We start from the raw sequence: 13,563 nt of genomic DNA on the forward strand, positions 1-13,563 counted from the left end.
CTGTAAATGTAGGAGTCTCTGGAGGAACGTCCTCCTCCTCAGACATTACGATTTCCTGACCAGGGGGAGGTTGGTTGAGGTATGAGTCCTCAGAAACCACAGACCCAGAAGGAGAAGATGGGGCATAATGAGCCTCCACCTCAGGTTGGGAAGGAGGGGTTGGAAGTGAAGATACTGGCCTAGCCGTCCTGGCCCTAGCATCAAGGGCATGGTCGACAGTTTGTTTAATCAATAGCATCAAACGCTCTTCTGAAAGGAAGGGAATCGGTTCTGCTGGGCGGAGCCCCGCCGCAGTAGGTGTAAAGGTGGCCTCAGGACCTCCCTGCGCTGACCTGGACGTGGAGGGTTGTGGAGCTGGGGAAACCTGGACCACTCCACCCTGTGCTGGGGGGGAAAAACAATCCCCACTGGACCAAACACCCCTGGGAGAGGTTGGAACTCCTAGAGGCAATTCTAAGTTTAACTCCGCAGACCCCTGGGTCTCCAGCCTAGCTCTCTTCTGTGCTTTGGAGAACTCCTTTTCCAAGGCTTGGTGCCTCCTGGTAGCATGTTTATCAGCCTGTTTAGATGTTTTGGCGGTAGAGCGGCTCTTATGGGTCGCTGTACCAGTGCCCTCCGGACCAGGAGTACCTGATGAGGAAGGCGGGGCACTCATTGAGGAAAGAGAAGTTTCCTCCATTTTCCTACAACCTTGAAACACAATAGGGGGCTTCCGTTGTCAGGAAAATGCCAAACGCTGGGTAAGGACAGACGGACTGCAGGGACGCCTGGAACCCAGGTATAAACCCAGTTGGATAAGGACAGGTACGCTGCTGGGGGCACCTGGAATCCAAGGGAGAAACTAAGTACGAATAAGGACAGACACTCTATAAGGGGAGCCTGGAATTCGTACTGAAAATACTGTGGATAAGAACAGACACGCTTATGGGGAGTCTGGAATCCCAGTACAGTGCCAATCAATCTGTGCCAATTAATCAATGCCAAATGAGGACCAGGAGACACCAAATATCCAAAGACTAAGGAAGGGAACTGCCTCAAATGCAGAAATGAGTAACACAAAATGGCGGCCTCACTAAGATGGTGGCCTACCTCCCTACAGAAATATGACCACCCAGAATGACCACCCTTGTAGAAGGGGAGAACTCGTGTGTCAATCGTGAAAAACTGTGTCAGTTCTCAATTTAGATCACTTCTTCCCACTGAACAGCCAATTTCAAAATTATTTTGAAAGAATTGAGGTCTCAAAATGGCCGCCGCGGCCTATGCAAGGCCCATGAGGCTCAAAATGGCGTCTCAGACGCAGGCCGGGGCCAGGGAACCGTTTTCACTCCCCCCCCTCACACTGAGAAGCCTCGCACGCCGATCAGCAACGAACGGAGGAATCGGGGGAAAATAACTTTATTCAGTCCCCTAGGGCCGTCGAAGCCGCCGATCGAAAAAAAAGGAGGCCGAGCGCGCACGCGCGCACACCTCCGCGATCGAAATAACAACTTGAAATAAACCCGACGATCGCTCCAAAGGGACTGCAGCCGCAGCCCCGTGAAGGAAAAAACGGCGCCGAAGCTAATCCAGGGATCTCCCCCCCTTTTGCTCGGCGCGAAACGCGCCCGAATTAACAGAGCCGCAGCCGCGGACTCCGAGAAGGTTGAACTCAGAGAAAGACACCAGCCGATGTCTTCCTAACGAAGTGAGGCCGAAACGCCTCCCGGGCTCGCCCCTTCCCGTTTAATCAATCCACGGAGCCGCAGCCGCAAGCTCCAGTGGGCTTGAGGTGATCTGAGACCAACAGCCGTTGGCCTCCTTCCTGGGAAGAAGCAGTCCCGTTCGATCCCCTGCAGGCCCAACCCAATTTGAGAAATGAGCTGAGAGACTAACAGCCGTTAGTCTCCTTGTGAACACCCACAGGGATTGTTGAGGGGAAATAGAGAAAAAACCGAATTAGGTGCAAGCACAGGTGAAATTTTTAAGATTTTGAATTGGGAGGGGAATGGAGATCCACCAATGACTGTACCTGCCTAGAGCCAAACTTGCAACGTCTGTCCTGGGCAAGATCAAGTCAAAGACTGGAGACCAACGGTCCAGGACGGGCGTGGCAACTTTGGCTGACTTGATCTGATTGGGCAGGAATACAGTCTACTACCCAATGGTGGAGTCTCCATCTCAGTGCTGGAGAATATCGTCTCACATCCCCAGGGGGTGCGAGCACCCCTGGTTGGGGAACCCCTGATCTAGTCCATATCTCATGAAGCAGATGATTGTCAAAAGGTCCTTTTTCAGTGGTTGCATCAGGTGGGCAAATTCAATCTTGGGAATATGTTGCCTGATAAAATTCTGATATTGAGCTAAATACAGTTTTAAGATAATCACCAGCCCTTTGAAATGGACTCAGAATTATTGCCACATGTTGTATCAGCTGTAGCTTCCAAGTAATCTCCAAAGACAGCCTCATTTACGACATGCTAGCTAATTGGATGTTGATCAGTTTTTGAGTTACTGAGGTCAGAACGTTGTGGCTCAATTTCATTATTATTGAAGCACTAACCAATGAAAGCCACACTGCCATGGTTTCCAACTGCTATTTGAGGATAAAATGAAAGTGCAAACAAATTCTTAAGTCATCTTCTTCAGGGGAATGCATCTCCATCCAGAGTAATACTAGGATTTATGTTATTGAGAGTTACTACAGCTGCCACAAAGAAGAGGGAGTCAAGCTATTCTCCAAAGCGCCTGAAGGCAGGACAAGAAGCAACGGATGGAAACTAGTCAAGGAGAGAAGCAACCTAGAACTAAGGAGAAACTTCCTGACAGTTAGAACAATTAATCAGTGGAACAACCTGCCACCAGAAGCGGTGAATGCTCCAATACTGGAAGTTTTTAAGAAGAGACTGGACAGCCATTTGTTTGAAATGGTATAGGGTTTCCTGCCTGAGCAGGGGGTTGGACTAGATGACCTCCAAGGTCCCTTCCAACTTTATTATTATTGTTATTGTTGTTGTTGAATCTATTTTGCCCTATCCAGATGCCCAAACCTTCTAGATGCTGGTTCAGCATCTTCAGTTTAGTGCATAACAGTAAGGTATCAAATATTAACAATATACTTACAATGGCTTACTCTTAAGCAAATAAATTTCTCTCTTCTGATTTCATGAAGTTAGTAAACANAATTGGGAGGGGAATGGAGATCCACCAATGACTGTACCTGCCTAGAGCCAAACTTGCAACGTCTGTCCTGGGCAAGATCAAGTCAAAGACTGGAGATCACGGTCCAGGACGGGCGTGGCAACTTTGGCTGACTTGATCTGATTGGGCAGGAATACAGTCTACTACCCAATGGTGGAGTCTCCATCTCAGTGCTGGAGAAGTTATGGGTTCTCCATTGCTGGAGGTTTTCAAGAAGAGATTGGACAACCATTTGTCTGGAATGGTATAGGGTCTCCTACTCAAACAGGGGGGTGGACCTGAAGACCTCCAAGGTCCCTTCCCATTGTTATTTTGTGTTCTATGAAAGTCATTGGCAGATGAGCAAAACTGTAAAGTGAAAAGCCTTTTCTTATTCATTTTCTGCATGGCATTTCTTCAGGATGAGAGATGCTGTTGTCTCAGTGACTGGCCAGGGAAAAAAGGCTCTATAAAATACAAGAGAACTGAAGCTTTCCACAGACTCCCTAATAAACAATGGATGGGTGATGAACAGGAAGTTCTGTCGGACACCGGTCTCATTTTATTCCCATGCTATTGAACTGATTACTAAATGGAATGGTGGTGACATTTGGGATGAGACCAAATGATGAGCCAGAAAAAAGACAGAATTGCATGAATATTAAGCATATATTGCCTGCTTTATTGTCTACTGTTTGTGTTTATTGTACTCTATCACATTGCTGTATTGTATTATGTTGTATTACAATAATGTTCAAGGGTGCTCCGAGCTTTAGCAAATGAGGTTCCCTACCTGAAACGGTGGGGCAAATACCTTGTCTTATTTCCTTTCTCAGTGACAGACTGCTTCTTGTTTTCTCCTTTCCACAGGCTCAGTGAGCTGAATGTGACCCACCCCATCTCCGAGAACCTTTTGTTTTGGAGAGAGAGGTAGTGGCTGCTACTGCCACTGCAGGAAGTGGCAGGGTGGGAAGGGAACTGGCCTGTTGCTCTGATTGCTGGGTTTCTTCTGGGAATCTTGGCCGTGCCGCCTTCACATCTCTCTTAAAATAAATCCAGATCTCCAAACCTAATGTTGAGCCAGCAGCCGTAGAAGATAGCCGACTAAAACCGTCTCCACCAGACCCCATCCTGCCTGACACGCACCTCAGTTTTTTCAGGGTAACACTTCTTTTTCTTTTCTGTTTTGTTTTAAAAATAAACTTTACAAGGAAAAGTCACTCTGCTTTTTAGTTAGAGTTGGAACATTCCTCGGACAAAGGTGTTGGTGTTTCAGACAACCCCATCCCTGCCCTTCCATTTTCTCCACTGCTGGGACTGATCGTGTTTTTGTCTGTTCAAGAGGAAATTGGAACAAACAATTATATGCTCAAAATTTTTACTTTTTACCGCTCGTTTTTAACTTCACAAATAAATGATAACAAAACATCCCCCTGTGTCTGCTGGGTGGTGTCTTTCTCTCTCTGTCTATAGGGTTTTTTGAAGCTGATGTTTGTTCACGATATAGCTGTTGTAAAAGCCTGATAATGGTCATGAATTAAGAGCTTCCTGTGTTTTTATAGTTTGAGCAGGCATTTGTGCATTTTTGTTGAATAAAATGCTTTTTTGTTTTAAAGTCTCTGATGCAAATGTGTATGTTTCCAAAAACAGGACCCAGAAGGTTTGAATGTTGCCAGGGCAGTGGGAACAGATATTTGATGTGAGCAGGGGCAGGCTTATTTCTTAATGAGGTTCCATAGATTGAATTGTGATTTGGCTTGTGATACTTGAAATTCAATGTATGTACAGTTTTGAAACAGCTTCATTCTTAGGTATCAGCATATGGGAGTGGTACATCATAAAAGTGAATTTTCCAGCTTCTTGCACCAATGACTAGAACCCCCTAGCAGATTATTCATCATTAAATCTATTTGGATAATTTGGTCTAAAATGCTTTGCAGGATCTGAGAAGATATTTGGAAATATACATGAGGGTACTCTTTCCACTAAAGAATAATTTTCTTCAGCATTTGGTCTCCCTTCGCTGCCTCCCATCTCCACCCCTGTTGTGACAGGCTGGGATAAATTACTTTGAGTCTCAGCTGGTATTACAGAGAGATTTTAAAAACAGACCAAGGACTGTATATACAACTAAGGACTGAGGCCTACAAGATACTTTTTATTTTGAGTTGAAAGGGAAGGAAGCATGAAGTGTCCTCTGATGCAAGGCATTCACAAATCTGTTGACATGGGCAATACAGGTAGTCCCCAACTTACAACCACAATTGGGTCCAGAATTTTAGTCATTAAGTGAATCATGTGACCAGACTTGATTTTACAATTACTTTTACTGCTTTCTTTAAGTAAATCTGATTTCCTCAGTTGAGGTTGTTTGCTGGAAACCTATCAGAAACTGTCTGGGAAAGTCACATATTGCAATCACATGACCACAGGATGTTACAGCAGGTAAATGTGAGCCAGTTGCTAATTGCCTGACTTGCGATCAGTTGACTTTGGGGGTGGTGTGGCAGTCGTAACTTTTAGGGACAGGACATAAATCACTTCTGAGACCCATAATTTTGAACCATTGTTAACTGAATAGTTGTTAATCAAGGACTATCTGTAGTCATAACTTAATGGAAGTGATGGGTAAATATGCAGTTGTTTTTAAAATGTCACTATACCTCCTGCTGATACTCATTTGTGATTCAGATGTGTGAAAAGTATATATTAGAGTTCAAAAGTGTTGTGTTGGAAAAGTGCCCAATTATAATTATATCCATGTTCCTGATATGTATCATCACCAGCTGAAAATGCTTATGGTTAGTAATTCCCAGAATGTCTTATCTTGGAATTTTGCTACCTCAGACATGATTTGGAGATAGGATAATCTTTGAAAGTACAAACTTAATTCCAGAGATAAATTAAACAAGTGGGAATGTATCCTTGACTGAGGAATTTCAGAAAGAGCATCTCAATTAATGGAATGACCTAAAACTACTCTGTAGATCACAGCTTGCTTATATGCTGCAACAGTAACTCCCCTTTATTTTATGATTGTTTACTGTGAAAGTGATCTTTCATTCTTGTTTTGGCCAGCAGTTCACTTTGCTCACAGAGAACCATTTGCAATCATGGCTTTTCTTGGAGATTGCAGGATATAATTTAACCTAGATTTCTGAATACATCGTCATAGACAGGACCACTCTCTGTGCTTCAGATTATTAGGTGAGGTTGATGCAGTTCTGAATCAAGATCTTTTTTTAAAAGGGGGGGGGGGTCTGAGGAAGGCATGCTAATAGACCAGAGCTTAAAATCTTTTATTTTTCTGTAGAACTAAATAGCTATACCAGAGGTAGCTGCTTTTATCACATCATCAACAACACTGCAGCACTTGGCAAAGACTACTTCTGGGGGTTCCTCCCCAAGGATCTGCAAATACAAAAACAGCGATAGACTCTTAGATACCTCTTTTAGAACAATCTAGCCTCTTTAAGCTCTTTGAATAACACCCAAGTTTAGAAACAGGGTTGCCTTAACTCATAGGGTTACAGTTATAGGGATGTCTAAACAAGCCTAAATACAGTAAAATTTTCTTCTTGAATAAACTACTGCTATCTATTCAGATGCTGCTGGGAAGTATGGAAATAATCCATTAAACAGCTTCTCACCATTATGGGATACTGATAAATATGTTCCTCTGAACACTGAGATCATCCAGAGATGTTATAGCCAAATTAAAACAACACCTAAATGGTCTTTTTTTTTCTTCATCTTATGACAGTTAATTTACTATGCAAAATGTGATTTCAGTGAAGAAATGTTTTATGCACTTTATTTATTGTGAAGCTATTTTCTGTCAATGCTGTTGGGTGACTCTGAGAGGAATAAAAACATAAAATGAAAATTGTAAAAGCTAGTTAACCTGCAATATCAATTCATTTTTCCATATTTCATTTTATGCTAAAATATCCTTTTAGGGTATAGTATGATAATTTTTGTTTAAGAAATAATGAAATTAATTGATATTGGGATATATTCATGTGGAATGCTATGCTCTCAAGACAGCAATATGAGACTGGATAGATTATTTTAGCTATTCCAAGGGAAAAAAATAAATACTGTTTTCATACTTTTAAGAATTCTATATAGAGCTTTTCTTTTACTGGCTCAAAAGCAACATGTTAAACAAATAGAATGTGATTCGAACATTTAGGATTCTTGTGAAATGCCTGCTGGTGAATAGAGGGAGCCAAAATACAAGAGTAAATTAGGTAATGCTTCTAATACAATATCCCCACTGCAGCAAATTTAAGTTTCCCCTAAGTAATGTTCTCTCTCATTTCTGATGTGTATGTGTGTGGGAGGGAATATTTTGTGAGCTTTACCCAAACCAAATACAAATTTGTTTGCCTTAATGTGAGTGTAAGAGTAACTTGCAAATCTATGTGATAGCAACATGTTAAAACATTTTCCTAATATACTTTCTACTTTTTGTATTTTAATTATGTCACATACTCCTCCCCCCCCTTTTACCACTATCATTATATATCATTTATATTTATAATTGGCTTAATGGGAAAGAGAGAGCATTTTTGTTGGAAAGTGTTGCTTTAGTCCCAAACAGAATCAAACTGAGCATAGTCCCTCCTATCCCAAGCAGCTAGGCTTTCTTTGCCCAGGATCGGGGGGGGGGGGGGGCAAAGGATAAGAGACCTACATTCCGGAGTATGCTTTTCTGCAGGTAGTAAGTGAGGACAGGGTCACACAGTGTATAGTGAGTCTCAAGCCGTTGCCGGATAATTCTCTCATGGTCATTCACTCTTTGGCCCAGCTGGCTTCTGATCATCAGCCGCTGGATCATAGTCTCTGTAGAACAGTCGAACACTATAACAATGTTGGGCAAACGTCCCACCTGCAATGGGAATGGCACAGGTTGGTTGGTTCACCCTTAGCTTTTTCATTAATATCTAACATAGATTTGTTTTGGTCTAAATTAGCCATTTCAAGTTCTTTCCTAGAGTTAAAACAGAACAGTCCTAGGTTGAGCCAACCAATATATTACCAGTATTTACTTCCATATTCTCATCCAGTGACTCCTGTTCCAATTCACAACATCCTACGGAGAGTACCCATCTCATGAGACCAGGTATAGGCAAGATAATGTCAGTTTCTCAATCTACAAACATGACCGACAGTGAGGAATGATGCAGACTGAAGTCTAAACACTGGAAAGGCTACAAGTTGCCTGCATCTGCTGTAAACTAAGCCATCCTTTCATGCACGCACGCACAGACTATACTTACAACTTCCTCAAACAGCCTGGCTTGATTGATTTCTCGGGGGAAGCCTTCAATAAAGAATCCTTTGAAATTTTCAGCTTTTAACATCCTGTCAGTCAGCAGTTCTAAGATGTAGCCCTAGAGAAAAAAGTGCAATGAATCTCAAAAGACTCAAAGATTTTGCAAATCATACTGCTCTGTCTTCTTTTCAGGATAGGGATGGCTGTTTAACCCACTATCTTGATATCCAAAATTTTATGGTAGCAAGTCAGGAAAAAAAAGTTAAGCCCTTTTATTCAAAATGGTAAACAGAGTTCACCTTTCTTGGACTTTGAGAATCAGCAAAGGGGAAGATTAAAAATAAATCCGAAAAAGGTCTGTCGTTGTCTCTAAAGGCTATTGCCTGAAAAATGCAATGTTCATATCAATTTCCTTCCAGTATAGTCCTAGGAAACCAGAAGCAAAGTGGTTATAATCACAGAACCACATCCTTATCATCTTGCAGGGTGCCTACATACATGACCCCCCCCCCCAAAAAAAACCCATAGAACTGGCTTATAAATCTCTAGTTAGCCTTTTTGCAAAATTATAACAATTTAAGGAAAAAACTGAAAGTTTGTTTGAAATTTATTTTCAGCAATAGTCCCATTGTAACCAGCTAAATCTTTCCAAGAAATCCATAAGCTATTTCCAGTATTGTTCCACAATGGCTTTATACCCAACCATGTATTTCTGATTCTAGAAGTTCCACTTGCCTATTGTCTTTCTGAACAGCTGCAGGGGATGGAACTGTCTACGTCTTAAAATCTGTTTTGATTTTTGACTGAAGTCAATGAGATCTTAAATACATCATGATTGTGTCATGTCTTGCATCTTACAGTTCGGTGATTATTACAGCAAGAATGGGCAATGCTGGGCTCGTGTCTCTTTTTGTAGCATTTCTCCAAAGTTTGCACCTCTTAAATCTAGTAAAAAGTTACCCAATCACAGCACAATGCTCTGCCATTCTTCAAACCAAACTGCACATAGGTCATCAATGTGGGCTTGCCACAGTTAAAAAGAAGCCTTTAAAAACCCTCTGCCATTATAACCTATTTGCCTGTTTGTGACAGCATTGTCTCAGTCGCAGTCATGGTCTTTATATAAGACTGGAATGTTAAATGCTTCCATTCAATAACAAAACTGAGGGAGACCCACCTGGTATCTTAACTAAGAAAAGAGAGCAGGTGGCTGCAAAGAAATTTATTGACAACTATTGCTGAACAGATCTCAAAAAAATAAAGAAAATAAAAGGATAATCAGCCATCCTTCACTAACCAAAATTCTGCCACAGAATATGCAACTTCTGAATTTTAGAGGTTATATCTAACTCAAAATCTGACATGTTGGATGGTAAATGGTTCTAAATAATCTGAGTTAACATCCAAATAGAAGTAAACTCTCAATGGCAATAACTGAATTTAAAGTAGTAGAAGTAAACTCAATGGCAATAATAGAACTGAAGAAGTTTGGATGAGAAGCAAAATGTCTTCAAGGAAAAACAAAATCCAGTTGCCTTTTTTTGGGGGGGGCGGGGGAAGCACCTTTGGGATAACCATGACCTGATTGAGAATCTCCATAAAATCTCAATGGCATATTAATTGACAGTGAAATTAACACACATGGATAAATTCACTGAAGATGTCAAACACATTTCCATCTTCAGGATGAGAATGAAAGGGATGAACTGAATATTAGCTCAGATAATATTGCTTATGTAATTATAATCATGCTGTCAGTTATTACAGAAATCCTTTTCTTCCTTGAAAATACTGAGCTTTAAAATGCAACATACACAGTGGACTGAATCCATGCTATATTAGTCTCATTAAAATCAATAGCCCTTAATTTAGTAATGAGTCATTTGTATTCATTTCAGTAGGAAGAAAGCACAGCCTACATCTAGTCCAGGTTTTTTTAAATGTTCTTAATAAAAATGGATTCTGCCCAGAATAGATATACTGTAGTAGGGCCTTACCGAGGGCACCAGAGCCCCTTTCAGCAGGATCTCCCTAATGGCTTTGCCCTTGCTAGTACTCCTGCTGGCTTCTTCCCGCAGCAGTTCTCCAATAGCCACATGGGAGAAGTCGTATTTGCTAGCTAGCCGGATACTCTGCACATCTTTACCAGAGCCAGGACCTCCTATCATAAAGATGATGATAGAGTCTTTCAATTTTTCTGCAGCAAAAGAAAAGACAGTCATGGAAGGATGCACTACTCAGGCAGTTTCTACTAAACAACAATTGCACTTTGCAAAGTGGGACCCCCTAGCAGCTTACCCAGAAAGAAAGGAGGTCTTACAGATTTTGAATACAATTAAGATACTACTAGTCAGAGTGAGCAATCCAGCAGAATGTCTTTTTGCACATAAAGCTACCTTAGACGAGTAAGGTAATCTGTCAGTCACTCTCATCCAATAATTTATATTCCCACAATAGCAGTTCTTCAAGGTTTTGAGTGTAAGTGCTGATACTGGTTGTTCAAGCCATGTGTTCTACCATTGATGGTCCTGAGCAAGATATATCAGTTTTCCTTTACCTGAATGCTAAGTGAAATCTTACTAACCACTGACAAGTATGTTCAGTCTACCGGTCTTATATTAGGACTTAAATTTCAACTCCAAATCTCAAGAGTGGAATATCTAGTCTAATTTTAGGGTTCTGTTGCTTCTTCCTCTGTTCTGCATTTCAGAAGCTTTCTGACACAATGAAGAATTCTGAAGAGTCTGAATATATGCACACTCTGGTGTCATTTCAAGAAGTTGACTATAAAGTTGATCTAAAAGCTCCAAGGGAGGGAAGAATTGCTGCTGTTAGTTTGCAGGCTTTTATATTTTCTTCTTTGTTCACCTGTCATTAAGCAGATGGAACAGGACTGGTCCAAAACAGCCTTTGTGATAATGGCTGGGAATGATCCGAGTCTTTCTCTAACAAATCTGGATTGAATCCAGTCAGAGAAATTCAGATCCAGCCCTCTCCCTAAATAATACTGTCACACTCCACCATGCCATTTTATTTTGAATCAGAAATGACACATGGGCAGTTACTTTGGTTTGTAAACTAGAGCATGTAAATGTGAAGTTTGCCAAAGAACCCATGCTGGAGAGGCAGCAGCATCAAGTGGCAGGCAGAAGAGCCAAATGGGAAACAGACCAACTTCCCCTATGTAGTGCATGATTCCCTGGAAAATTTTCTTTATCAAGCCCTACTGAATGAACTAGAATTTGCATATTTGTTCTGCTAAAGCTTATAGAAACTCCTTGTGTATTGGGTGTTGGGGAAGGTTTCAAGCTAATAACCCTCCCCATCCTATTGCTAGGAAACAGAATCAAAAGAAGCCTGATGACTAGAAGCTTGCTGATATACTACTCTAAATTACAGCATATGTAGAAGGGAAGAAACTGAGTACCTTTTAGTTCATGCTTCAAGGGTTTAGTGGATTTTGGAAGACTGCCCTGGCAAATCCCCATTCTGAAGACTCATCCCAAGAACTCCAGGCACTGGTCCAGCAGACTGCAAACTGATGTACAAAACTAATTTGGCCATTTCAGCTTAGCTGACATGTGACTCCCCTGGGATATCTTTCTGATGTCACAGACATCTGATGTCAAGACTCACCAAACCTGGATCAAGCAAAACTGGGCGGGGCAGGTTGCTTTCATGGTTGGTAATCTGTTGCAACTAGTCTAAACTGTTCACAAAGAAGTGCTTCTCTCAGCTCAACTCTCTCAACAAATAAATGATGTCATTCAATTTCTATTTGCATATCTTTGTTATTTTGTGGTTTTCTCCCGTTCCTGCACTACCTGCTGTCCACAGGTAGTACACCACTATACAGTACAGGCTTTTTTTTGGCCTTGAACAGTTAAATCCGAGATGTTATGTGTGCTTGTCTGTTTGAAATCACAGAGCACTTTAGCTTCATTTTCTATTACCGTGTCTATTTTCTGGTCCCACCAGTTCTTATATATGAACTATTTTGTATATGTCTGTAACTGATTAGGAGATATATCTAGAAGCCTGTATGGTGTAATAGTTAAAATGTAAGCCCCGAGTTCAATTCTCTACTGGCATTGAATAGATCAGATTCAGTGGAGTCTAAACATGTCTATTCACCCCCTATGCTCCTTTGAAAGGGAGCTGTTCTTCATGAATTCCTATTGCAAAGCATGAAATTACAACGCCATTTTAAATACAGTAAATTACTCCCTTCTTTCCCATCTCCCCACCCTGCTTGCCAAACGACGCTACCGCACGCTAACTCAAGATTTCATAAGACCCACCCCGCAACTTCCGCTGAAAAGAACAGGCGTTTCCGCTCATACTCCGGTAATAGGTGGAAACCAAAGAGATTTTCCTTTCAAACCGGAAAGCTGCAACTTCAGGTTAAGCTGCAAACCCCCGGGGAACAAGAGCAGAGTGGAAGCAGAAATAAATCAGAAGGAGCGTTTACGTAGAATGGGCAAAACTGCAGGTTCTCGTTCTCTAAAGCGAACCGTAAATGAACTGTGTGGCTGATCTGAAAACAGTTATATAAAATCTCAATTAGACTGTTAGCCAAAACACGTTACAAGAAAAGACCACATTAAAAGAAATAGTGTTAGAAGCAAGGATTGAATGCCACCCCGTGGTATTTACTTAAGAGGCCCTTCCTCTTACACCAGGCTAGAAAAGGAAACCATGAGTTATGCCTTGGGCATAAAGCCAAGCTGGGCGACCTTGGGACAGTCACTCTCAGCTCTAGGAAGACGGCAAGATCAAACCACTGCAAACTGCGAAGACTGAGAATCAATCTAAACCTAGATTGCATTCCTGGGGAGACTGTTTAATATCAATCTGACATGAAAGTTTTCTTTGAAAGCTGTGAAGACTCACACGGCATTTCTTTAACTCTAACCCTTGTGTTTACAAGACGTGAATTTGATCAAACAGATTAGAGACCAATCCCAAGCTCACATAAAAAGAATTTATGGAGTATTGGTTGAATTGGACTCGGAAACAGAATTGGTAAAGGATTGTATGATAAAATGGGCTCAAAATATAGAAGAGCCGATTTCATTGGACACATGGGAGACAATTTGGATTAGAAATGTAAAATTTACTCA

At 41.5% G+C, this 13,563-nt stretch overlaps 2 protein-coding genes across 2 annotated transcripts in view; one reads left to right on the plus strand and one right to left on the minus strand.

The window, feature by feature from the left end:
* The window catches only part of KHSRP (KH-type splicing regulatory protein), a 38,282-nt gene extending 33,520 nt beyond the window's left edge, over positions 1-4,762 (plus strand). The window contains exon 20 of the mRNA XM_029286469.1: positions 4,030-4,762. Coding sequence (XP_029142302.1) covers positions 4,030-4,038 — 9 coding nt within the window. The 3' untranslated portion in view covers positions 4,039-4,762. The remainder of the gene's footprint in view (positions 1-4,029) is intronic.
* A 1,222-nt stretch (positions 4,763-5,984) lies between these two features.
* On the minus strand, positions 5,985-11,968 carry LOC107298033 (adenylate kinase isoenzyme 1). Its single transcript, XM_015827396.1, has 5 exons — positions 11,868-11,968; positions 10,438-10,637; positions 8,445-8,558; positions 7,859-8,053; positions 5,985-6,570 (listed from the first exon to the last, which is right to left on the minus strand). Exons 1-5 carry the CDS (start codon positions 11,926-11,928, stop codon positions 6,475-6,477), a joined length of 666 nt encoding a protein of 221 aa, XP_015682882.1. The 5' UTR covers positions 11,929-11,968; the 3' UTR covers positions 5,985-6,474.
* Positions 11,969-13,563: the final 1,595 nt, after the last annotated feature.

The sequence above is a fragment of the Protobothrops mucrosquamatus genome, unplaced genomic scaffold (genome assembly GCF_001527695.2).
Source record: "Protobothrops mucrosquamatus isolate PMUCROS unplaced genomic scaffold, P.Mucros_1.0 scaffold_215, whole genome shotgun sequence".
Classification (NCBI taxonomy): domain Eukaryota; kingdom Metazoa; phylum Chordata; class Lepidosauria; order Squamata; family Viperidae; genus Protobothrops; species Protobothrops mucrosquamatus.

Excerpts from the sequence above, each read along its gene's own strand:
- LOC107298033 (XM_015827396.1), bottom strand. The coding sequence starts at position 11,928 with ATGGGGATTTGCCAGGGCAGTCTTCCAAAATCCACTAAACCCTTGAAG. Across the intron at positions 10,638-11,867 it reads CTTGAAGCATGAACTAAAAG|AAAAATTGAAAGACTCTATC; the intron begins GTACTCAGTTTC and ends CTTTTGCTGCAG. Across the intron at positions 8,054-8,444 it reads CCAGGCTGTTTGAGGAAGTT|GTGGGACGTTTGCCCAACAT; the intron begins GTAAGTATAGTC and ends TTCCCATTGCAG.